This window comes from Pseudochaenichthys georgianus, chromosome 10 (assembly GCF_902827115.2).
Source record: "Pseudochaenichthys georgianus chromosome 10, fPseGeo1.2, whole genome shotgun sequence".
Taxonomy (NCBI): domain Eukaryota; kingdom Metazoa; phylum Chordata; class Actinopteri; order Perciformes; family Channichthyidae; genus Pseudochaenichthys; species Pseudochaenichthys georgianus.
The window spans coordinates 32,042,160-32,068,910 of record NC_047512.1 but is presented as its reverse complement, the minus strand read 5'-3'; the positions used below and the strand labels follow the sequence as shown (position 1 = coordinate 32,068,910).

At 42.4% G+C, this 26,751-nt stretch overlaps 2 protein-coding genes across 3 annotated transcripts; one reads left to right on the top strand and one right to left on the bottom strand.

Annotated features, from left to right (window-relative positions):
- Window positions 1-1,730: 1,730 nt before the first annotated feature.
- On the bottom strand, window positions 1,731-4,851 carry fgf20b (fibroblast growth factor 20b). The gene is made up of 4 exons (XM_034092788.2): window positions 4,774-4,851; window positions 3,329-4,128; window positions 2,967-3,070; window positions 1,731-2,832 (listed from the first exon to the last, which is right to left on the bottom strand). Exons 2-4 carry the CDS (start codon window positions 3,609-3,611, stop codon window positions 2,587-2,589), a joined length of 633 nt encoding a protein of 210 aa, XP_033948679.1. The 5' UTR covers window positions 3,612-4,128; window positions 4,774-4,851; the 3' UTR covers window positions 1,731-2,586.
- Window positions 4,391-26,751, top strand: micu3b (mitochondrial calcium uptake family, member 3b). 2 transcript variants are annotated; one of them, XM_034092786.1, is made up of 15 exons: window positions 4,391-4,701; window positions 6,834-6,981; window positions 10,039-10,070; window positions 10,192-10,270; window positions 12,593-12,640; window positions 12,713-12,795; window positions 12,875-12,946; window positions 13,947-13,988; window positions 16,250-16,345; window positions 16,802-16,890; window positions 17,084-17,255; window positions 18,775-18,883; window positions 20,100-20,257; window positions 20,782-20,850; window positions 25,706-26,751. In XM_034092786.1, exons 1-14 carry the CDS (start codon window positions 4,471-4,473, stop codon window positions 20,848-20,850), a joined length of 1,428 nt encoding a protein of 475 aa, XP_033948677.1. In that variant the 5' UTR covers window positions 4,391-4,470; the 3' UTR covers window positions 25,706-26,751. The 2 variants fall into 2 exon arrangements, with proteins under 2 accessions (XP_033948677.1, XP_033948678.1); XM_034092787.1 differs by lacking the exon at window positions 16,250-16,345.

Below are 26,751 nucleotides of genomic sequence, written 5' to 3'. Positions count from 1 at the left end.
AGGATTTCCAGCTTGTCTAAAGGGATGACCTTCAAAAGGGGGGTTGAAGAGGGGGTGAAGGTGGTTACATCTGCAAAAAGTCTGCTTTTTAATTGCGCAAGGGTGGTGGAAGGACCCCAAAGATCTTGACTGAAGGCTTGTACAAACTTTCAATGTGTGGGTTAGGGTTAGGGTTAGGGTTAGGGTTAGGGTTAGCTGTCAAAAAAGATCCAAGAGAAGAAAGGAGAAGACTCTCGCACACTTTCCGTTTACCTGCAATGAACTTAATTAGAAAATATGGTTTGGTCCTTTGCCAGATAAAAGGTAAAAGGACCGAAAACCAACTTAATTAATTCCTAATCAAGACCAAATCCAAAGTAGATCGAGACCAAGTCCAATCTGAATCCGGAACTATTTGAGTCCTGTACAAGACAAGAAAGTCAAAAGTGTCTTTCCGATCCTAAGTCTCTGCTTTCTTGAGTAACTGCGCAATCACATCTGGGACAATAGCTCATTTTGATAATGCGGGAAACATAGTTGACATCAGACGAGGTGTAATGAAGGTTGAAACAGCAAATGTAGCAAAGTTAAAAGCCCATAATGCTTATTCAGTTTCTTCATGCGTCACACCCAAGACAATTCCGACACCAGCAAGGCACGAGTCCAAGACAAGTGAAATACTTTGACGTGACTGAAACGTTGTCTTTCTCAATAAAGTTGATTGCAGGTAAAAACAACAGTGTGCAAGAACATGAAAGTGACACAACATGAAAGAAGCTGCAGGTCAAAGTCATGGTCGAGTATTGCAGCAACACGCTCTTCAGTTTGGGGAAGATGGGACGGGACAGGAATGAAGCACGCCCCGTCCATCAGTCTCACGCTTGTTAACTTTTATCTGAAGCTAAGGAAAGACGAGCAGTGACAGCATCTTTCCGAAAACAAGCGGCAGAGTCCTGTTTCATGTTGTTAAAGGCTCGGCGTGTGTTTACCCGCTGGACGGGGGATGTCCACGCACACGCAGGTTATAATACACTGGAAGGTGCTGTCATTAATCGACGACAGAAGATGTTCAAGGTGTGCAGGTGGGAAAGTCCCGCAGTATCACGGTGCAGACAGGAGAGAGTTGGCTGGTTGATACACCCCTGCTGGCTCGCCATCACACGCTGAGATCACAGGCTGAGCTTTCATGCTTCGACACAGATCTGTCCTCAGCCGTGGAGGAAACGGTGCACGCTTCTCAGAAATAAATGAGCAATTCAGCTGCTTTGTACCTCCTATCTCCAACTTTTGGTTCGCTTGTTTTGGGGTAAAAATGTTGTACACAAATATACACTTTACAAGACATTTCCCCATCATTCTCAAACTGTCTTAATCCTTATCGCTCAGACCTCCACTTTTATACAGCTGCGAACTCGAGCTAAAGGTCAGATTTTATTTGGTCCTGACCATGTTGTTGCTCGGCCTCTCCGTTCAGGACAGAGCCTTTGAAGTTGTATGCATGCTCCAGGTCTACGACTCCTCTCTTGGCGTAATGGCGTCCATAAAGAAAGACAACATTGGTCTCGTAAGCCGGTTTATATGTTTAAACTCTGAAGGACAAAGGCAACCAATAAAGTTAGCTTGTCTTAAATACTGCTCTGTTAAAAGAAAAAGATGGGTTGTTTAAGGAAACATTGGTTATAAGTTGACACCAACAAAATACCCTCATTTCTAATCAAATAGGCTGACAAAAAAAGCATTTTGAGCACATTTTGAACAATTTATTGTTTGATAAGTCAATTTGTGGACTTCAGATTCCTCCTTTAACACATGTAACAGTAGTTTGGTTAGAATTAAAACGTCAACATTACAAAGATTATTTTTAAATTGATTCACAGTTGCCATATTGTGATAAAAGGCACGTTTTATCACATACGTGGGGCTGTTTCCAGATGTTGCCAATATGTTTCATATTTTTGAAATGATTACAGTATCTCACTATAGCTGAGCTTTTTCTGAATAAAAGACATAACGGTACAGTGTCTCAGTCTTTATATAATCGATACAGTCTCTAGTGGTTTTCCTATATTGCTTGTATCTAACTGTAAAAATATATATTCTCAAATAAATAAATATATAACATAAATATATGTATCTAAAAATGAATAAATAATTTGTTACACTTTTTGCTCTTTACAAACAGGTTGAGACACAGGTAAGAAAACAAAATAAAACTGAATTCCTTCAAAGTCCTTGAAACGACGGCTCTCTGACAAAATTAAAGTACTATTTCATGACTCGGCAGATTCCCATGGACCCTGTGTGACCAGAGGAGATGCCCCATGATCAGTTTCCCATTCGTCTCCTATTCCACGCAGGTACTTTAAGGGTCGTCCGGCCCTGTGAGACAAACAAGCCCCTCATGCCGAGCGTGAGCCGTCTTCCTGGCTGCTGAGAGATGGCCCATGCATTCCTACAAGAGGCCCCGGTGCCTTTATCCCTGCCGGTCGGGCTGCTGTCCCCCAGCCTCCCCCGGGCACACCCCTGCCTGGGTCCCTCTCCTCTTCTCTGCTCCCTGCCTGCCAGGGCTTTAGCAGCTATTCCTGAACTGGACCGGGCCCCCAGGCCTCAGCTGTGTCCCAGGATATCCCTGTACAGCTCCGGCACGCGGTCAGGGTCCACAGGCCTGGGCAAGAAGTGTGTAAATTTCTGGTGGCGCCTGGATTTAGTCCCGTCCCTTGGTGTACCGTCTTTATTTAATGCCACAAAGTAACGCGTCCCTCTGTCTCCGTGTTTGTAGAGGTTGGACGAGTATGTGTTGTACCAGTTCTCCTCAAACTGCTCCCGGAAGACACATTCAGCTGAGAGCTTCTCCTGAAAAAGAACAGAGTGATGCAGAAATTAAACACATATTCATAGTTTCTTTTAATTTACATGAATTACTGAGCTAGATTCCCGAAACTTTGGATGGGATTTGGGTGACATTAACAAGCAAAGCAGGTACTTACAGATCCATACAGCTCTCCTTTGTCGTTCATCCCCAGATAGAGTCCACTGTCCACCCCTCGAATGCTTATCAACCCAACAGCAAGGCTTATGAATTCCAAAATACCTGGAGAAGAATAACACAGGTGCTCAGTACAGACGTTGACAAGGATGAAAGAATATTATAAAATAGCTCCTTTAGGAGTGTTTTGTCACAATTTATATATTTTAAAAAGAAGAGAATGATATGACAAGATTGTTATTGGCATTATTCTTATTCACCATTTTCTTGTTGCTTAACATTTTGATATTTGTATAACTGTGGCCATGCACTTTACTTCCTTCTAAGTGTTTGCTATACAAAAATGAATCTCTCAGTATTTACCAAAACGACTGTGGTCCTTCCTCGTCCCTTGCACCGAGCCATCCGGAAGTATTTCCAGGTGAAATCCAGTCCTGCAGTATAACTGTCTCCTCCTGAGAATCCCTTTGAGGTGCGTTAAATCCGCCGCGGTGCTGCGCGAGAGCCTGTCCCCGGACATCATGAAGTGCTCCCCCAGAAGGGTCGGACTGTCCCCGGGAGGGGTCAGTAAGAAAGTGGACCCGACCTGTGGGACACCATCGATGCCGTGCAAGACGCCTCCAACTTCCCCCAGAGCAGCAGCCATCGCGTCAAAGCTCAGTGGGTAAAGTTCAGTGAGGAGGTCCGGAGTGAGCGCTCGTGCGTAGTACACTACCTGGTTGCCACTTCCACTTATTGCATGTTTACGTCCCCCGTTACTTAGCACATGCACCCGTTGTGCGATTACACGGAGTTCTCACCCTTTACATATAAACACTCACAATATCTACGCTGCTGGGTGCAATGATTTCTCTCTTTTTTCCTTTTTCACACCGCTGCGTCTTCATCAGTTGGGGGGTATGCTGCAGTTTCCGCTCAGATAACCCTTGTGTAGCATACCTGTTCACAGCGTGATGCCTCGGTGGAGCCGTGAAGGGCACACGGCAGTGTTGGGTTCAGTGTTGCGGGCTGAGGAAACGCTGCAGTGCAGGTACAGGAGCTCCTGGAGGGTTTGCGCTCAAAGTGGCAGGGGTGGTGAGGCAGGTGCAAAACCACAGGACTAGTAATGGGCGGGGCTGTCACAGTTCAGACGTGCCCTGGCAGGGATTTTTTCCCCCCTTCTCCTAAGGGCATATAAAGAGAGAGAGATAGTTGTTGGTGGGCTGTGGGTTTATACTAAACTATTACATCACTTAAAACCCAAATAAAAAATGTAACCAACAAAATATGACACTTAAAATCAATATGAGACATAAGAAATAAGTCAGAGTGTGTTTCTATGTTTGTCTAAAGATTTGAACATTTCCTTCACTCTCACGAATCTGACGCCTTGTAATCCCAGAGTGACTTGAAATACACACGGCATATCTCGCGAGCTCGGAGCAGCAGCAGCAGGCAGCTTGAGCGCGAGCTGCTTAGCCGTGAGTGAGTGTGTTGTCGGTTACGACACCTTAATGTAAACAGCCATGGCTGCCCTGCGCAGGCTTATCCCTTTACTCACTAACAGCTTCAAGACAGGGACGTTTACGACGCAGAAAGCAACGAAAGTGTTGAAAGTTGTCTCCGTAGGAACCGCTGCGACCGGGGCTGCTTACTATTATTACTACTGCTGCTCGTACAGGCGCTCCGGCTTGAAGAGCCATGTCGAGGCTCGACTCTTTCATCTGGCGCTGCCATCAGTCTCTGCCACCGATAAGGTACAGTGGGACATTTGCCAAACTGCGCAGCTTCATTTATCTCACAGATTATAGTCTAACAGGAACACCTACTGTCGTGTAAACACGCTTCCATTTTCCTTTCATTTGTGTCTCAAATGAACATACGCTGACAATGGTCGGGGCATCGACATTTCCATCACAATGAGCTTTTATCATATTGTGTGCACGTGAAACTACATTAATGTGACGTCGAGGAGCTATCCCGACCTTTGGTGCTGAACAGGCAAAATAGTCAGATCACGTGACCTAATTGCTACCACAAGTGAGGGGGTTGCCTGCGTTTTCTGCTTAGGCCTATATGTCGTATAATAACTAAGTATTAGCCTTGGGAACATTAAGAGAAAAAACACATGTAGATATTCATTTCATTTCAAACCTTTATTTATACAGATAAAATCCCATTGAGATCATTGATCTCTTTTTCAAGGGAGACCTGCTCAAGAAGTTCCACATGAAACATAAAAACATAAACAGAACAACAAAAGGACATCATCCAGCATCATTTACATAATTATCCACATAAACAGGTACCAATAGCTTCCGATTGAGTAGCATCCAACCGAGCTTTAAAAACATTTAGTAGCACCAGATTGTTCAGTTTCCATTTAATTTGCAGACTATTTGATATGTTTGATATGTTTACAATACACTGAATTCATGGTTTGTATCAGCTGGACTAATTAACAACATACATGTAATATTATAGTCTTTCAAATAGCTGTAGCTTTGAGAAACCATTAATGTTATGTTCACATTATATGAGAGAGTTTTTAATTCAAATGTTTTGTTCATTTTGGAGATACCTATTGTTCTTATCGTAGAGAGGTGGGCAAATCGTCTTGATTTATCCATTCCTTATTTGAATGATTCATAATTATAGAAAGAAACACAAGACACTAGTGATATCCCAACTTCCATGAGCTCAACGTGACTGTCAGTTTTCTTCTTTTATTCAACAACATCTTCTAAATACAAAGTTATTCAATTTAAAGCAGTCAATTAATCTATTAGTTATTCCAAGAAACTATCACTCTTTCCAGTTTGTATTCCCTATTTTAAGTAATAGTATATGACATTTATTGGCGCCACCTACTTCCATCAAACGGATTCATCCCAACAACTTGATAGAATCATCAGTAGTAAAGTAACCATTAGCTGCTGCCCTGAAGACCAGGAAATATTGGCACCTGTTTTTTAGAAACCTGTCACCTTAGTGATCAAGTATTTAAAGTATTGTTCATGCATTACTTTTCTTTCCTTTAATGAATTAGCTTATCTTTCAACACTACTTTAGCTTTACAGAGTTATTAACATCAGGGTTGTAATGCTTTGATCAACATACGTTATTGTGCCCTGTCCCGATTGGCCTACATGCCAGCCCTGCTACAGCCAGTCTCTTGAGTTCAGACATTGCTAACAGGATTTCATAGATCACAGGGGATGTAAACAAACATGTCAACCAGGGTCAGTTCACACAGCTACACACGTTTCCTTGTTTCATATTGGAGTGAGGAAAGCCTGCCTGCTGTCCATACAGGCAGCAGGAATCCAGGGACACAGGAAACTGGACACTGGCCTCTTGGCTGAGGGGCTGACATTTGATGAGAGGCGGGGGTGGTTAGAGGGGGTTTAATGGTTACGCAGAGGGGGGCACACATTCCCTGGGTGTTTGCTCTGTGCCCAGTGGACCTGGCGCTGTGCCACCTGACAGAGAGATCCACTCAGTCCTCACCAGTCCTGCCTTCTGATCTGGCTGGTTTGAACAGTTGTAGGGACATTATCTGGCGCACAGGGATGAGGAACAGGGCTGACATAACATGCACCCCATTACTGAATGAAAGCATCGGCCTCTTTGTTGTTCCCTGTGAGCGAGGCCCTTCGTGACAAGACAAGCTTCACAAAAAGCATCTTTCAGACGGTATTATCGCTGTACAGATGATTGAAGTATTTCATGATAGTGTGTGTGTGTGTGTGTGTGTGTGTGTGTGTGTGTGTGTGTGTGTGTGTGTGTGTGTGTGTGTGTGTGTGTGTGTGTGTGTGTGTGTGTGTGTGGGTGCGTGTGTGTGTGTGTGTGTGTGTGTGTGTGTGTGTGTGTGTGTGTGGGTTTACAGGCACGGACCTATGGTTTGGACGATGGAGATGTGTACATGTCGACCAATGAAAACAGATTTCGCCAGTTCAGTTCGGTGGAGCACGAGGGCCAGCTCTACATGACGCCACTCAACTTCCTGGAGTCCGTCACTTTGAATGAACCAAAGAGTGAGTGTACTCCTATTACTCAGCTCCTGCCGATAATACTGAACACCCCTTGGAGGAAGGGGGCTGACAGAAGAGTAACCAACAACACTTCTCACGGTTCCTTCATGAATTGTTTTATAGCTTCTTGAATCAGAGTGTTTTTCTGTCGTCCATTGATTTCTCTACATTTATTTTGGTGAAACAGATCAAGGTCTATTTTAAGATCCTGTTTTGTTCTTGTTAAAACACCATTTTGTGATTTCCTAAGAAAGTTCCTGCTTCTTTTCTTGTTCGAAAAGGCAGAATAAAAAGACTGTGATGTTATTTAATTAGAGGTGCAATTATTAGTTCTTTTAAAATGAAAGTCATTTGTCGTGCTAAAATGTCAGAAAATGCTGTTTCCAGTCCCTCAAACATGGAGATTGCTGCTTTTTTCTGTTTTAAATCATATTGAACTGAATATCACTGACACAACAAGACATTGAAAGCCATTACCTTTGACTTCCAAATATTTGGATAGCCTTTTTTTTTTTTTACAATTTTCTGAAATATTATGGACTGTAAGATAAATCAAGAAATGAAGTTTCAGATTAATCGATGCTGAAAAGAATCCTTTTCACTACCTCCCAACTAAATGTCCTTTTTTCAAATGAGTTGAGCTACCATTCATTCTTTCAGAGTGAAGTAAGTCCATGCCCTCCACAAAGACTGCTACACTGCCTCTCTCATGAGCAACCATTTCCCTAATAACACTTCTGTCAAGTCATCAGATAAACCCGCTTTTCTCCACTTAGAAAAAAAAGGTGTTTTTCCCTGGAACTTGACATGTTGCTGAGGGCCTGTGAAGTGTCATCCTCAGACAATAAGTTGCAGCTTGCAGAGCTTCAGTCATAACACCTGCATAAAGATAGGCATCTTTACCAGCAACCCCACTTTTATGGCTCATTTATGTGGCAACAAACTCGCAGAGACCCGGAGCGACCAAACAACTGTCATAAATGTACCGATAACACATTGTGATTACTGCGATTGATTATGATGGAAGGTGTGTGGCACGCTGTAATGTGTTGGACATGTCTTCACTGGAATCTAATGAGGAAGGTAAATAAGAGGCTCTAATTAGGGATTTCCCGATCACCTTTTTTTGCTCCCGATCCGATTCCGATCATTTGATTTTGACAATCTGCCGATACCGCTTTTTCCCAATCCGATCTTTATGCAATGCATTAAGAGAAAAAAAAGGTAACAGATAACGGCTGGTCATCGAACGCGATAAATTCAGCTATCTTGGCTGTTATTGTGTTGGCCTTTTCACTGTTCTGGGGCAGTTTCTCTTTCCTTTTAAAAGTCTCTGAAAGTGTCGTTACCTGAGTGGCCGCTGTGTACTCGTCGTGTTGTTGTTGGTGTTTGTTTCTCAGGTGGCGTATTAGATTGGTCGTGTTGAACGTAGCTCTGTTCTTTCCACCACGTGTAACCTCCTTCTTGCAATCATTGCATCTGGCTGTTACACTGCCTTCGCTTTCAATTGTATAATACTTCCAAACTCCTGACATTTTCTCTGTCCCGACTCCCGAGTCACCAGCTGACCGTAGCCTCTTGTTAGCTTACTGCTACTATTAGACACTGCGCCCACTCTGTTGCCAGATTTCAGAGGAATAAGCAACCAGGTCTGAAAACAAGCCCAAAAGAAGCAACACATACATGATGTTGTGTAATTTTAAACCAAAACTAAGTCCTCAGGATGACTTTAAGACGTGAACATGGTCATTTTTGTTTTGTAACATTAAATAAAAAAAATTATTAAAAAAAAAAAGAAGAAATTCCCGATCCCCGATTTTTTCTCCCGATTCCGATCTTTTGAAAATCACGTCATCGCCTCCGATCCCCGATCACGTGATCGGATCGGGACAGCTCTAATGTATCAGCATGCTGAGTAATTGACCTCTGCTGGCTGATGTGTTGCCACGCAGTGATCTGAATGTGTTATGGTTATATTGTGAAGAAGTGAAGCGGAGGATGGTGGAAATGTAGAACCATTACAGTCCAAACTAAAAGTGCTGCCATGTCAATTATTCATATTAGATGCATGAGGTATGGTTATGAAACTTTAATGAGGAAAGCATGCTCACTCTCTTAGGTGGAGAGGAAGCCATGACAATAATCCCAGGTTCAGACAGAGGCTCTAAAATGTGTCGGACGAGGGTTATTGTCACTGTTATCCGTGCCTTATCTTATCTGCTGGTTTATTGACCATCGGAATGCGTTCATGAGATACACAGCTTGTGTTTCTGTCCACATAAACACATGTTTTCATTTCTGTTTCCCAATTCTATTTTCCTTATATAGAATTCCCGATAAAAGCGTACTATTATATTCATAAGTAGTGGAAGAAGTATTCAGATCCTTCATATGTCTTTAAGTACTTCCTGTGAAATAAATCCACTACAAGTCTTACATTCAAAAACTCATGTTAAAGTGTGTAAGTATTAACAGCAACATTTACTTTAAGTAAATAAGTGACTTATTTAACTTTTGATACTTAAAGTATCAAAAGTTAAAGAAGTCACTGTTCAGAATCCCTGAGTTTTATTATATATATATATATATATATGTTGATTTAGGATTAATAAAGTGCTGCATTTTGTTGCCTTTTACTGCTGTAGATGCTTAAGGTTTTGCTTATTTGACATCATATAAACTGTTTAATAGTTTAATCTACAGTGGTGCATCATTTTCTATAAGGTCATCATGTTTGAAGCTTTCAAATTCATTTTCTTATGAGAGAAATAGCTGTTTTCAGCGTTTTGACAATGCATTTTCCAGCTGACCCAAGAGTCTTTTTAAAATCATTTAAATACGTTCTTAACTTATAAAGAAACACTTCATCCTTTTGTTTATTGAATTTATTTGTTTTGTGTTTACTTGACAGGAAAGACATTATACATGGAGATACACATGTAGTTGAGTAGCCTCTGTAAGTGGAACGCATTAAAGGGAAAGTCGAAGCACTTGAGTAAATGTACTTGAATTCTCAGTCAGACACATATCACACACTGACTGTTCGCGTTGTGTCTTCAGGTAGGAGAGCGTGGAAGTCCCTCACAAACAAGGTGAGCTTCTCTCCGCTCCACCTCTGTAATTACTGTCATTCCCACAAACACGGCGTCACGCTGTGATTACTCAGGATTTAGAAATGAATGAGTGATTTGGGATCTCCCTCTATTCTCTCAGGATTTAGACACGATGCTGGCTGACACCCCGCCTGTTTGGAAAGGATCATCCAATTTGTTTAGAAATCTGCGTGAACGAGGTGAGCTAACCCACTCCATGCGCCACAGCTCAGCACATGAATCCACTGAAGTAATTCCTCTTAACGCTTTGTTCAGAGTGTGCGCTGTTGTGTGTCATCCTCGTATAATCCAGAGCAGTGTTGTAAACATGATCTTATCCCTCCATCAGTCGCTAACATCGAGATTCATTCTCAGGTAACCTCTGCAGGGGGGACTGCTATTGATGAAACGCATAATGATTCTTCCTGCTTTCTCGAATACAAAATGCGAAAACTATGACTTTTCCTGGAAATAACTATTATACTCTCGAGGTTACGCTAGCAACTCATTGTAATCAATTGATTTAATAACTTCTATATTTGCCATATACCCACATTCAAACGTTTTCTTTAGCAGTTGGAAATTATTCTAAACGAATGGATTTAAAATCAGGCTGACTCAAATAAACTTTTGCACCACAAATCTCCATAAAAGCCTAGACAGGCACCCGAATAGTACACGGCGATTACATCTGCATTGTCATTGGTTAACAGCCTAATGGATGTGGGTCACAAGGGGCGGGGGGCTGCGACAGCAACTATGTGTCATAGATTCACATGGTTAAGCAGCAAGATGTCGTTTCAATCTTATCCTAAACATAACCAAGTATATTGATGTCTGAACTGAAAGAAGTTATTATATTTATAACCGATAGTTATAACCGAGGCACATGATCCGATGTCTGACGCGTTAGAATGGTACCAATAACCACTGATTACGCAGGTTCATAACGTTGTAAATGGGAGCCACAGGAGAAAAGGCCGAATGCTAATGACGGTATGTATTTTGCTTGGCTTCCCTTTTTTACTACTGAGCATAACACAAACTCAATTTGAGTCAATTGTATGACAAGTTGTTTCCACGGAAAACGCATGAGCATCACAATTGGAGTCTTCACAACAAACCGTATTCTCCCGTGTGCGACTTGTGCAATGATCACCTGCCAACCGTGATCCAAAATAACATTTCATGAAGAAAAGGAAGTTGTCTGAGTGACTAAGGATCTTTCCGATGTTCCCACCTGGGCCTCAGTAGGTCATACGAGCCAGTGGAGCATCACATCTCCCTGTTCTGCTCCCTCCTCTGTTGCTTTAGCTAAGTGCCAATGCTGGGATTTGGGGCTTTTAATCCTGCTGTTAAACGTGGCGGCTTTGTCAGGGGAAAAGGGCTGGATTGATCTGCGAACAAAGCGTCGCTTTGGAGAATGAGGGAGCTGTTTGAACCCAGCTATGTCGAGACACGTCCCACCGGCCACCCCCCTGATCACCGCGGACATTATGAAGCCTAAGAATGGCATTGGATTACATCTCCGGGACTGCCACTCTGTATGAAGTGTTTCTGTGGAATTCTTTGTATTGTCTAACAACATCTACTTGAGCTCAGAGGCTGAGCTGCAGGGAGGGGGAGGAGTGAAGGTGTGTGGCATTGCTGAAACATGGCAGGAATCTTAAAAGTGTTTTTGTTCTTTCTTCCACCCATTTAAGCTTTGGAGGCTTTGAAGCCAGAGATCTGTTGTCATCATAAGGCCGTACCTGCCAAACAGAGAGAGATGGGATGACAAGAAGCTTTTTTTTCAAATCTCTAATGGCATGCATCACTAAATCTCTTTTCACACCTGAGTTTGTCTCAGTTGCCTTTGCATCATCTTTTTAGCAGCTTATTTCCGGCCTCTAAAGGCTCCTCTTCTAGTCTGCAACTTCTCCCTGCAGCAAACCCTCGTACCTGATTCCAGTTCCCATAACACCCAGAGCAGTCACCCAGAACTATCTGCGCTGGATTCTCTATCTTCCCCGAGCAAACAAAAGCTTGGGAATGCTTTCAGAGTCAGAGGGGAGAAGCCTCCCGAGTCGACTGAGATGTCTCCTCCTGACACTTACTCTTGCCTTCTCCGTGTCACACAACAAAGGGAGCTGGAGGACAACCTGAATCGGCCATTCTCAAATCAGTGACAGATCACTTGAGAATGTATTACACCTTGTTACCCCAAACAGGATCAGAAGCCGTGGGCCGAAGATGTGTTTGGGTTTGTGTCCAGATCGGTCAGCTCAGTTGTAAAGCCTGTGTGTGTGTTTGGGCAACACCGAGCGTGAAGTAAAAGGCTCCTTTTAAGATGCTATCAGGGAGCGCGAGAAGATTACTCTCGTCTGAAGGCGATTCTTTGGGTGGCTTATTCATCTGGGGCGCATGACTTTGAACACATGTAAACACCTTCAGCTTACCGGTTAGCGCTATTTGATGCTGTCTTGTTTTTAAAGGGGAACATTAAGGTTTTTGTTTCCTAGCCTTATCTCTCTTGTCATCAGGTGTCATCAGTTACACCGAGTACCTCTTCCTGATCTGCATTTTAACAAGTAGGTATATATTCAAACAGAAATATTTTAGAAAATGATTCAGGGATAAAGAGATGACTGTTTTGATTTCAGAGCCCCATGCAGGCTTCAGGATTGCGTTCAACATGTTTGATGCCGATGGGAACGAAATGGTGGACAAAAAGGAGTTCTTGGTGGTATGAGCCTCGTTGGATGATCATATGCAATGCATTTGAAGTGTTTTGTTTCTGCACAATAACCTAATCTTCTCACCAGCTGGAGCAGATTTTCCGTAAGAAGAAGGAGAGAAAGGAAGTGGCTGATGACGTGCATAGGTTTGACCAGCAGGTGAGTGGCTTTCAAATGAATACATAGCTGTAGTCAATATTGTTTATGTTGTGCTGGAATGCACCCTTTAAGTCTGAGACACAACTCGGAAGGTCTGGGTCAAATCCAAGATGGCGGCGTGAAATGATCTCTTCATAGCAGTTCTTTCTTATTTGTTTCTTATGAAAGACAACTCCTGTCAACATATCTGCATCGACGTGTACAGTGTAATTCACCTGGCGTGTTACACATGTGTCTGATTTGATGGATTTTGGGAGTCCAAACTCCAAAGTTGTACTTCCAGCTAAGGTAAATGAAACGCAGAGTAGTTTCCAGGAGGTAAGGGATCTCTAAACAGCTGACAGGGACTACAGTCAGGTGATTCTCTCAGGGTTTGTCCCGACGAGTGGCACCTTTGAAAATAAGTCCTTTTCACTGTATCGTTCATTAAAAAAGCTCAACGGCGCTTATGATTGTACAATATGGTTTTTGTATCATCATGGTGTCAACTTGCGTAATCAACAAATCGAAAAAGAATGCAATATTGCTTCTTCTTTGAAATACAAACACTTTGAGTACACTTTAATATCTGTGTATTGATATGTATTGCCCTCATGTGGAGAAGCCCCCTGCCATGACCTGAATCTTACAGTTCAGCCTGTCTGACATGACAGGGTTGTGTGCTCCTCGAGAGAAGCCGGCTGTACAGAGGTGAATGTGGTCAAACAGGGTAAAACATGCCTGACCCTTTCATCTCCTCGGGGCTGTCTTGTGCCGCATGCAGGTGGATGTAAACAGGCAGAGCTGAATGGAGCGATAAGAGCGACTCTTTGAGGTCTTATCGCGCACACACAACATGAAGGAGCTTAAACTCTCCCGGGACAAATGTTAGCATCTCTGGACAGCCTTGCATTAATCTGACGCCCGTATACGCATCAAAAAGATCATTAGAATGGGCACTCTAGATTTGGACACATAACGATGCATTGCACTAACATGCGTTCCCTCTCCTTTCCTCCAGAGCCTGCAGCTGTACGGTCAACCCAAATCCCAGCCACACACTGTATGTATTGTTCTCTTCCCCTAAAGGAAAAGGACCTGCTTGTTGCATGTGCTCCTCCAAACCTGTTTCTGCACACATGCATCTCGGGGGCTGACACCGAAGATCACCCTTTCCACTGGATTCACTTGAATCGAAGTAAAGCACTGTGTGCTGCAGCAGTTTGTGACACCTTGTCTTAGTGTGTGGTAGCTGAGATGATTTATGTACTCGCCTTTTGTCAGCGAGAGATTCCACTTCAAAAAGCTCTTACCTGTGGACTGACAACGTTTCACCCGGACCCCCATGTTTTATTTTTACAGTTTCTAGAGGAGCGGTATTTGGTCTCATGTTACCTTTTGTGATGGGTTTGACCATGAAGATGCCAGTTAGGGAGGATAACTGTGAAAAGCACTCACATAGAGGAGGCTAGCAGAGCGACGTCTTTTTGAACACTCTACCTGTAGGTGTGTCTTGTGCAGGTATCTTTCCAGAAAAAAAGTTCAAAAGTCAGAAACACACAACAGGCATGTGTTCAGTGCTGCGGTCGGGCTTTCCCCAGCGTATTCTAATTACACGAGTATCAGGATCGTTTCATGGGAGGAGATGGGAACAGGCAGCGCGGTGCATTAAAAGGTTGTTCAGTAATTAGCTGTGGGATCATGTCGTAAATCTCTCTCTGGTGGAAGGCGATGCGGCGCAGAGGAAGAGCCGTTTTATCGGCTGCCTCACATACATTCGCCCTCAGGCTGCAGAGATGACAAGAAAACTGTCGATAATAAAAATAAATATTATGAAGCGAAGCAAGCCGTACTTAAGAACACATGTTGACGGAGCTAGCTGTTCTCGCTCCGCAGTGTGTGAGCTGATGTTGAATGAGGTGATGTCGAGACTTGAGATACATCTAGTCCGTGGAAATGATAGGTTGGGAAAACAAAATGAGAGTGAGAGGCAACAACATTAGTGGAAATTCTAGTTTTTGACATCTCAAGATAGATTTCCTGTGATCTTTCTTTGCTTATAACACTTATTACAAGAACATGTGTGTGTTTCAGTGTAGCTGTAGTTATACAGAGTGAGCGCAGCAGTGTAACCTGTAATAAAGATAATGATATGTTAATCTGAGATCAGGAGCATGACCTCATCGAGAACAAAATTGTGGCTTCGTTTTTTCAAGACACCATTGAGCATTAGTTATGTTGACAGCAATGTTGTGAATTGTACTGAATTGGTTAAATCTGCACCATTAACTTTTATATAGTTCGACTCCTTTGAACCGATTTCACAACGGTAGGTGAAAGATGTGTACTTCTTAGCTTGGAGCATCAAATGATGATGTACTGGAAGGGTTCAGTTTCCCCTCAGCTCTCACGCCCTGCATGCTTTGGACATGTGTTAGCGGTGTTGGCTCCATGTCCTGCCAACAGGCTGCATGCATGGCTGCAGAGCTGGCTCATGCGGGGCTAATGGGCCTTCAGATCCACCGGTGTCAGCCCCACTCTGTGTCTGCCTGTTTGAGTGTGGGTGGATGTCAGTCCATCTGTCCCAGGGTCTTTGACTTTTTGATTCTTTGCCTTCTGAAAATGTCTGACTCCTTGTCTTGCTTCAGTATGTACATGTCTGTTCTATGGAGGCCCTGAGAGGCAAGTGAGAAAAGAAAATATGCAGTTTTATTTCTTTTCTGTGTATGAGGGTTTTGCAGGATAATATTTTAACTGAATTACAAAACAACATTAATTTGAGAAACAGGTAAAAAAAAGTTTTGCAAATAATTTTTTTTTAAAACTCTTATCGAAACTTTCCGATATTCTGAAAAGCACCTTAAAGCATTCGTGTTTTTTCCAGGTGATCAATTTGTCCATGATAATCACAAGCTACATGTATTATGTGTTATAATGTTAACATGTAACATTATTGTCATGTCTTTATTTTGACAAGACATTTATTTTATTCATCAAAATGTGTACTTTGTGTTTAAATTGCATGGACAAATTAAAATGGTCCTATTTACAACCTTCTTGTGTCCTGTCAGTTTAAAAACAACAAGACATACAAAAGATGATCCTGAATCGATAAACAAAGGGCAGGAAAAAACTATTTAAATCACACTTTAAATAATATATCACCAGAATGTTTTCATCCCACTGGCCTCTCTGGGCTTCCGTACAGTCCTCCTGCCTGCCTCATCGTTTCCTTGTTTTTCCGCCCATATTCCTCCTCCTAATCTCGGTGAAATGTGCTACATGTATCTTGTCTCCTAACATCTGATTCAACTGCTGCCACAGGTTCTTAAAAAAGACAGTCAGCATGTGGAGGCCCGAGGCATGTGGGATGTTCTCAGACGTGGCACAAGTCAAGTTCTGTTTTCTGATCTCACCGAGGTAGCCTTGCCCTCATTACTCTGGTTATACAGTAACCGTACGCACCATGTTCTCACTGTCTGTACTGTGTGAGGGAAAAGTCTTTGATTTATTCATCAGTTTAGGGACAGAACATTCTAACAAAGATTTCTTTAGCATGTTTAACGAATCGGCACGTATCTTGCAGAGATGAGAAATGCTGGCCCACTGTTTGGTTTTCACAGTGAGCGATTAACCATTAACTCTGAGTAACTATTCAATAGCAGAATCTGGGTATTAACTAGCATCTTTACTTGAAGCTTTCAGCATGGCTAGATAAATGTCATTGTTAATGTTTACCTGGTATAACCATGATACACAAACATGTTAGAAAACAGCTCATCCTAGTTGCTCCAACTAAGAATTTGTGCACATGTTATAGATGTTTGGTTGAGTCTTCGTTTAAAGCTCATAATGAATCCCTTTTCCCTCTGATAGCATGTGGATGAAAAGATCGAGACAACCCTGCTGGTGCATTTCTTTGGGAAGAAGGGCAAAGCTGAGTTGAAATTTGAAGATTTTTACGAGTGAGTTAAAAAACTGTTTGTCTTCTCTGTGATAATGTCTGTAGAAAATCATTATCCATATGGCCATTAATCATTTTCATACCTCCAGGAGCTTTGAGTGGCTTTGTTTGTGACCATGTTAAGTGTTCCTTTGTACATGTGAGTTTCTGGTGGTGGCGTTTCCTGTCAGCAATGTGTCTCTCTCCTCCTCCAGGTTCATGGACAACCTGCAGACAGAGGTGCTTGAGATAGAGTTCCTCTCCTACTCCAAAGGCCTGCCCACCATCAGCGAGGAAGACTTTGCTCGGATCCTGCTTCGCTACACCAACGTGGACGACGTCAGCGAGTACTTGGAGAACCTGCGCCACAGCCTGCCGGACGAAAAGGTGTTTCCCTTCAGATTTGTCGTCACTTCTTACTGACAGCTCCCATCCCTCATGTTAAAGTACAAAGGGTAGACAAAATATGACTTATGCCTCACAATAGAATGTAATCCAATACAACTTCAAAAACCACAGCCTCAGAAAATGCAGATTTTTTTTATCAACTACTTTCTTTAGATTTATAAGATTCACAAAGGCTGAAGGATTCAATTGGACATTATATTAGAGTTCAGGATGTTTTGTCCACCCCGAGTTTCCTTTCCTCCTATAGTTCTTCACAGTCCCTTCATAGCACTTGATCATATAATAATACAAACGTGTAAAGTCGTTACAGTTTTTTTTTTTTTTTTTTTTAAAGTATTCATTATCATAAAGGGCCCTTTTGGATTCCATATTGCTGAACACACATTTTAATTTTGATAGGATAGAAATAATAATATTTGGAATTACAATTTGTGGATTTATGGGAATTATTGAAGCTAATTGACAAACAACAGCTTTTCTGTCTGCCTGTTGCACCTGCCGGAGCCACCAGAAACTGTCAGTGGGAGATAGGCACTGTACAGGCACTGTGGTTCCAAAACTGGCAACCTCATTGTGTCGACAATATAACAGGACGTCTCTGCGCTTTGTCAACATATAGTTCCATGCATAACTCACAGTGAGATCACAAATCTACGAGATCTCTAAATTAGGCAAGCTCTGCCCCCTGTTCTAAGTCTGTGTGAGTATGGCAGTATTTTATTCCCCCAGTTCTTTCAGTACCGCTCTGTGAATTAGCTGTTGAGTGAGGCATCCTCATTTTAGCTTTAATGTGTTTTTCCTCTCGGCACGCTGAAAAGACACCAGCAGCTCCTGGAGTAGCCCGTTGCTAGATCCCCATTCACCATCAAGTGGGTCTCATCGTTAGGCTAAGAGATATTTTATGGCTCCCACCTTGTTAAAACAGCAAAGCGTCACAGATTAGTCATTACTCCATTTGTTCGGCTGTGTGCGCTGCCTGTTTGGCGAGGCCCCCGGCGCGAGAAGGAGCTAGTAGCCGCGGGACGGTTGAGTGGAGATCAATAGGCTCACTGTTTGAGTCATCAGCCAAGCCTGAGATGTTTGGGGATTCATCACTTTTGTTGTTTTTGTTTATTCAAGTATCAGGTTAATCTGCCTTAGAACAAGTCTGCAAACGGCCTGACCTCTTCCCAAAAAAGCTACAATCCTCCCCCCGCTGCTGACAGCTCAGCGTGTCCATACCGCGCAGGGAAAATCCAGCAATGTATACTCTGTCTGTTTGGCTGTGTTATCTATCTGATGGCTTCAAGGTCCCACACACACTAAAGGATTCCCCCCCGCAGGATGAAAGGAGGCAGATTATGGGCTGTGTGAATTGTAGCGCTATCCTTCGCCGGAGTGTTGACACATGCAGCCGTTAGCTTTATGTGCCACTTTATGATTTCTCATGTTGCATTTCACAAGCTTTATGTTTTTTAAATAAAGGCGTTTTATTTTACTGCTGTTATTGTCCTTGCAGGGAATCACCTTTGAGGAGTTCAGGTCCTTCTTCCAGTTCCTTAACAACCTGGAGGATTTTGCCATCGCCATGCAGATGTACAACTTCGCCAACCGCGCCATTGGTCAAGGTGAAGTCTCAGTTTGTAGTGACATTATAGATATGGACAACAATTATAATGTCAATATGGTTATGATATAAATGTTGATTGGGTTATTGTATTTTATTTAGATTTCTACTCAAATTACATATGCAAACATGGACAATTATAACTATATGGTGAATTATTTTCATGTCTACATAATTTACATTTTAAAAACGTAAATAAAGACCGCTTTTGGGTTCCATATTACTAAACACATATTGGAGAAATTACTTATTAAAATGTTTGGAATTCAGGGAATTATAGGAGCTAATTGACGAACATGCAGCTGTTCGCTTTGTTTGGCATGATGCATTTCATAAGCTTTACATTTTACAAATAAAGGCATTTATTTTTGAGGAGTTCAGGTCCAGTTTTAGTCACTTTAGGGGGGTATAAACATTAAAATTGAGTCACAGGATCATTTAATTTCAACGCGTTTTTCTATTTTTCTTCTTTTATCTGTGAGATTATCAATTGAGGTAAGCAAACAAAATCCCTGAGAGGGAAGAGAGACACTCTGATAGCAACATTTCAATAATAATGAATAAAACTGCTTCCTAAGTAGAGGTGAAAAGTTGTGCAGGTATAATCTCGTGTAATATTCTTCTCATTCGCCTCTCAGGGCTTCCGTAGAACCTTTCCAGTGACAAAAAACTTTAAAATGTTGTCTCAATCAAAACCCTTAGAAAACAAAACAATCTGTATAACATTCACATCACATCTTCCTCCATTTAATGTATCCCTTACTTTTGAACTGCCCTGTCCATTTGCTGTAACTCTGTAAATATCGCCACTCTGACAATTTGACGGACACTAGTATGCATAGGTGCAATAGGGAACGTGCAATATTTGATTTATGTATAATACAATATGGAAAAGTACAATATTTGATTATGTATGAATGCAATAGGGAAAGTGCTGTACCTGTATGTTTCTTGTTTGTTTCTTTGCCATGTGATATGTGATCTCTGTTCTGTATCTATGACTGATTGACCTGAATGCTTTATGTGTATTATCTCGATGCACAAGACAAATTTCTCCTAAGGGAGACAATAAAGCTTTATCTCTTATCTTACTCTGGGAGGAAGGAGCATTTCTGATTATAATAGTAATGTTAATATGTGTATTAAATACATCTGTACTCATCTAATCCTCTCTTCAGTGGTGATTCATTCTTCTCCTCTTCTTCCTCCCCTCTCAGAGGAGTTTACCCGTGCCGTCTACGTGGCTACGAGCATCAAGCTGACCCGCCACCTGGTCAACACGGTCTTCAAGATCTTCGACCAGGACCACGACGGTAAACTCAGCCACAAGGAGTTCGTCGGCGTCATGAAGGACCGGCTGCACCGCGGCGGGGGGGTGAGACAGCAGAGGCCATTAAAGATGGCATCTATCTCTCTTTTATTACTCTGAAGGTGACAGAGGTGTCATCAGCAGCACTGACTTATGGGAGACATTAGCTGCATTGTCAGTCTTTGCCATCTACTTCTTTATCTGTCAGCGCAGACACTAAAAAGCTCACTGATAGAAACGTGGATGCAAAGTCAAGTGGGTTAAGGGTAAAAAAGGGAAATATGGGTTTATCCTCAGAAATACATGTATATGTTCAGAGTACTTTCCCACAATTAGGCCTACTTAAGCAGCCATTAGCTTCACAAACACCACTTTTCCTGTTCAATTACAGCTTCAGCTAAGCACTTATTTTTTTTTAGGTTGTGGTAGACTTAAATACTCCCAGACCATAATGTCTCAATTACACTCCTGCCGCTTCTCATTACTGAAACACATCTCACCTGCGAGGCAGTGATTTAAGTAAAAGGATACTGCCATCTAGTGGCTGTGGGGAATGTTCCTCTCACTGTCTTCTCTTTTTCTCTTCACAGGGTGTCAGGATGGAGGAGAAGTTCACCAGCTTTAAGTCCTGCATGAAGAAGCAGCTTTCAGGCAAATAGGTAAAGTCTTATCTCCCACTGTCCGTTCTTTGTTAAACATGGCAAAAATAAAAATATACTACCAATGCTTAATGTGAGCTCATCAAAAAACTGTTCCCTAACAGTGTTTCCCTCACACACAGCCAGTCAGTGTTTTCAGACGTGCTACCAGGCCTCACTCTGCTGGCCTGAGGCGTTGAGTTTCACTGTAATATTAACGCCTGATCACCCGCAACCTGATACCAGCTTAAAGTCTGCACATGGGCAGTGAGCAGTGCAGTTTAAAGCCGTATAAATGTTTCAAAGCAAATGCACCTCATGGGAGAGCGCTTGATTATCTAAGGGAAGGACCTGACCTGGATTTTTGTGCAGACATTACATTACATTGCATTTAGCTGACGCTTTTATCCAAAGCGACTTACAATAAGTGCGTTCGACCAACAAAATACAAACTTGAAGTAAACAGAATCACATAAGTACATCAGGTTTCATAGAGCAAAAACATTTCAAGTGCTACTCACCTGGCTTTAGGTAAGCCAGTCCTTTATTAGTATATAAGTGCTTTGTTAATAATTCTATCGCTCGAAGTGGAGTCGAAAGAGATGAGTTTTCAGTCTGCGCCGGAAGGTGTGTAAGCTTTCTGCTGTCCTGATGTCAATGGGGAGCTCATTCCACCATTTTGGAGCCAGGATAGCAAACCCACGTCTTTTTGCTGATGGGAACTTGGGTCCCCTTCGCAGCGAGGGTGCAGCGAGCCGTTTGGTTGATGCAGAGCGGAGTGCACGTGCTGGGGTGTACGGTTTAGCCATGTCCTGGATGTAGGAATGGCCAGATCCATTCGCAGCATGGTACGCAAGTACCATTGTCTTGAAGTGGATTCTAGCAGTTACCGGAAGCCAGTGGAGGGAGCGGAGGAGCGGAGTGGTGTGGGATAATTTAGGAAGGTTGAAGATCAGACGAGCCGCTGCATTCTGGATGAGCTGCAGAGGTCGGATGGCACATGCAGGTAGACCAGCCAGGAGGGAGTTGCAGTAGTCTAGGCGTGAGCTGACGAGAGCCTGGACCAGATCCTGCGTCGCTTTCTGGGTCAGCTGGGGACGTATCCTCCTGATGTTGTAAAGCGTGTATCTGCAGCAGCGGGTTGTAGCAGCTATGTTTGCAGTGAAGGACAGGTTGTTATCGGTCACACCCAGATTCCTTGCAGTCTGAGTCGGGGAAACAACAGAGGTGCCGATGTTGATTGTTAGGTCAAGAGTGGGACAATCTTTTCCCGGAAGGAAAAGCAGTTCAGTTTTGTCAAGGTTGAGCTTGAGGTGATGAGCAGACATCCACTGAGAGATGTCAGCTAGACAAGCAGAGATGCGTGCGACGACCTGGGTCTCTGAGCGGGGAAAGGACAGGATTAATTGGGTGTCGTCAGCGTAGCAGTGGTATGAAAAACCATGCGGGCTAATGACAGATCCGAGCGAGTTTGTGTACAAGGAGAAGAGGAGGGGACCAAGAACGGAGCCCTGAGGAACCCCTGTAGTTAATTGACAAGGGTCGGACTCCGACCCTCTCCAAGTAACCCTGTAGGTGCGGTCTTTGAGGTATGAGGTGATGAGGGAAAGTGCAGAGCCTGAAACTCCAAGTTCTTGGAGAGTGCGAAGGAGGATCTGATGATTCACCGTGTTGAATGCAGCAGACAGGTCCAAAAGGATGATGACAGAGGAGAGGGAGGCCACAACATGAAAACAAATCTATTTTGAGACATGCCTCAATTTTGTTTTCCTCATTATTGAACATTGAGTGAAAGCACAGTGAAAATTAGCTTTTTTACTTTGGTACAACATTTGTATTACTGACATTAAGTCCTTGGCAACAGATGAATGTTGAGATGAATGCATTATCAGAAGAAAACGGAAGCCACCATATAAGCTGAGCAATAATATAATGCAGAGTAAAGGACAGGTAGTACTAATATTATGAATTCTTATGATTTAAAAAAATAAAATGTTGCCTTAAAATGAACCCGAATGCAGGAAATGTAGTGTTTAAAACCAGTTAAACCCCACGGCCTGTGGGCCGGGGAAAAACGCAACATCTTGCAAGAAACAGCGCCTGAGGGCTTCTTAACATTTAATAAACTATGAATGTGTCATACTCACTTAACGGGAAGAAACTCAGCTATCAGACAATATTAACCATGTTTAGCTAAATGAAACAAAAGGGTAATAACAAAGGCTCTGAATTAGCCCTGAGTGAAAAAATGCTAACGCAATTAGCACAGAACTCAAGGTAAAATACCCTTATTACTTATCGGATCTGCACAAACATATCGATGAGCAAGCTGAGATTCCACAGATTCCAGACATATAAGTATCATCAGTGAGCGACCAGAACTCGTGACATCACATAACAACACGTAGCATTACGGAGCAAACACGGGAGAAATTCTTACCTATGCCTTTGTTCTGATCAAAAGTTGTGTTCAATGGCATTAAAACGATAAAAACGATGCTGAAGGTTAATCCAATGTGTATGTGTCACTTTGAAATGATTACTGATAATCCATCATTCCATATTTATGTCAATAACGGAGATTTCACATTAGCTGCTACGAGAGTGTATGACAGCTTCCGGTTCCGGGGCATTCTGGCTACGCATCACTCATTCACCAATGGGTAATGTTTAGATGGATTTTAGGAACTTCCCTTCGATTCTATTGGCTATAACGGTTAAAAAGAGGTGTCAATCATCAAATCGACCAAGGGGGGGCATAGATATGGAAAATACACCCAAATGACCCCAGAAGTGTTTTTTTTTTCTAAATCTCTCTAAAAAGGTCAAATGTCACTTGTTTTGCATCAATCTTGATACAGGGTACTTATTATATGTTCCTAAAGCTTTTAGTGCACTATCCCATCATTCAAGGGTGGTTTTCACTATAAGTAATGTTTTTTTGGACAGACACTATCATTTACATTTTTTTACTATGTTCAATCTGAATTTACTTTAAAATAAAACAATTCTATATTGATTCTGACTTTTATACATCCAACTCACAGATGTAACCTTGCTTTGAGAAAAAAGATGATTCATTTACCCCTTTTAGAAGTGAAGATATAGTCAATTGTTCTGGGAATGTCATTTTCAAGCCTGAGGCCTGAAAAACAGGCTCGGGGCTCAACTGGTTAGCTCAAAATATGCGTCTGCCCACTAATCTGAAAATGAAAGCTACGCCCTTGTTTCCTGCCAAATTAGAGGAGAAGATATAATCCTCTTAGACATGAAAAAGTAGTTTAAATGTGCTCACCCCAGTCCTGGAAAGCAGTTCACTTATCTGTTTGTTTAACTTTCATCATAACCTGCTACAGAACATTTGGAAATTGTTTTAATTTAATATTTTTAGATTAGAGTTAATGAGTAAAATGTGTGGACATTTTGGAGCAGTATGTCTGGTTGCTGTGTGGTGGGGCTCCACAGCTGTGGTCCCTGTAGAGGAGCAGATCTGTTTCTGCATGCTTGCAGAACTGCTGCTGCACCCCAGGACTGTTTGATTAAGGGCTGTAAGAGTTTATGTTTCTCAGTAGGCTATTGTATGCTCAGTATCTAAGACCCCATTTACACGCAAACGAAACGCAAACGAACCGAATACGATATAAAAAAAGTATTCCGTTCACACGAGACCGCTCGAAAGCGCTGGAGACGCTGTAGTACATATGCCGGGCCTGTAAGTGGCGCTGCACTTCCGCCACAAAATACACCAAAAGCAGCGAAGAAGACCCCCAAGGATGGTTGCCATGGTTGCCCTTCTGTTTAAGCCCCACGGTGGATTTAGCAACATGTAGTTCATGCAATTCTCCATGTCCACTTGTTGCTGATGGTTGTGGCAGAGGAGCTGTAGATCTTGCACTAAAATCTGTAGCATGGTCGAGCTGTATATTTTGCACTAACATCTGTAGCATGGTCAGTAGCATGGTCAGTAGCTACTGACAGTAGCATGGTCAGTAGCTACTGACCATGCTACAGCAGTGAGAGGTGAGGAGAGGCGGGGCTATGGCTTCATCGTTATCAGGAAATGATCGTATAGGACGTACACACAGAGCCGTTTGGCCCCCCAGAGCGTTCCGTTTGCAGATCTATCCACCTTGGGACTCGTTATCGTTTGCGGGGTCCGTTTCCTTTTTTCCGTTACGGCCTCGTGTGAACGAACGGGCAATACGAAAGAGAAAAGTAGCGGATACAACCGTTTGCATTCTTGTGTAAACAGCACCTAACACACTAGAAATAATTGAATTGCAGTTATGTTTAATACAGCTTATTCACAACACCAGCACAATGTGTTGGTTAACGGGGCCCTATTATGCTTTTTGGGGCTTTCTCTTTCCTGTAGTCGTGTGTTATATAGGTTTTTGTGCGTGTAAATGTTCTGCAAAGGCTAAAATCCCTGTGTTCTCTCCAGAGGGAGTTTCTCTCCCACACACTCCCCCTCCTGCCTGAAATGCCTCCATTGGACTCCTTTGTTAACTTCCTCAACATAGTGACATCAATATGTAACATTCACACTTCTATTGGCTAGCGCTCCAACACATTGTACGTGATAGGCTAAGGGGCGGGACATCTCTAAGTGGTTGACAAATTACAACAGAGCCGGCCAGCTAACCAATCAGAGCAGACTGGGCTCTGGTTTCAGACAGGGGGTGAAAAGAGGTGCTGCAGCACAGGCAGTGTGAGGAACATAAAGAGCTTTCCGAACATTAAAGCATGGAGACATGTCACAGCAGAGGACCAAAATACAAATAGGAACCTGAAAATGAGAATAATAGGGCCCCTAAACATTTACAAAGTGTCTCACTGGACTTGTATTTATATTCTCTCTCTGTTTTGTCACCAGGTGAAACCCCCACCATCAGTGCATGTCTTAACTACGACGAGCTGTGCCTCCTATCTGCGCTCACGACCAGGACTGAAGGGTTAATGCATGTTCCGGCATCTTCTTGCACTATGTTTTTACATAAACAGGATGTTGCACAAACAGGATGTGGAAAGCTGTTGCAAGCGGTCAAACAAACAAGAATGACCCATTATGAACCTCAATCCCCTTAATGCAGCAATGCAGGACTCTAAATAGGATAATCAGTTTATGTAACTGCTTAAAAGATACTTAAATATTTATTGATTCATCGACTTGTAAATATATTTATCAGTTTAAGATTGTTAACACTGATCCTATTTATTTATTTATTTATTTATTTGTTAAGTCCAACTTTGTCTAACTTCTGCTCTACCAGTGATTGTTTGATTCTCCTTTTGTCCTGAGGCTCTGCAGCCCCTGCACAGATCAGCTCAGGACAGCACCCCCCCTCCTCCCCTCCTTTATATCCCCCTCCTCCTCTCTCCCTAAGCGCTGCAGCTAAAATCCTCCCGGATCCCCCACTGAACAAACCCTCTCAATCTGTATCTCTTTTTCACTGCTTAACTACAGGCAGCTAACAGTGTTAATCATTTCTTAACTTATTAAGGACAAGTGCTATTTCCATGCCACTGGCAGGGATAAATATATCAAAGCCATACGAGTGTCTTGGGACACTCATCTTAAATACATTTTTAGAAGCAATATATTAAAATCGTATTCCCTTTACGCTCTGAAAAGAATATCACTTCTTCTTCTTTATAAATATACTCTCTTGTACTACTGTTCAGTATGTAACTGAGACATTCTTAATGATTGGTGTAATGTTTGCTTTGGGTGGAGCTGAAAAAAGATAGCAAAATGTTACACGCTAATATATTAACCAGACTAATGTAGTTCTGTTTAGATTAGTTAGTTTTGCCTCTTTAAAGAGTTTGAAATGCTCCATATAAGTCTTTTAATTCAGGCCGCGACTGTTACACTGATGCATTTGAGATGACAAGGTGCAATAAATATCATATAAAACA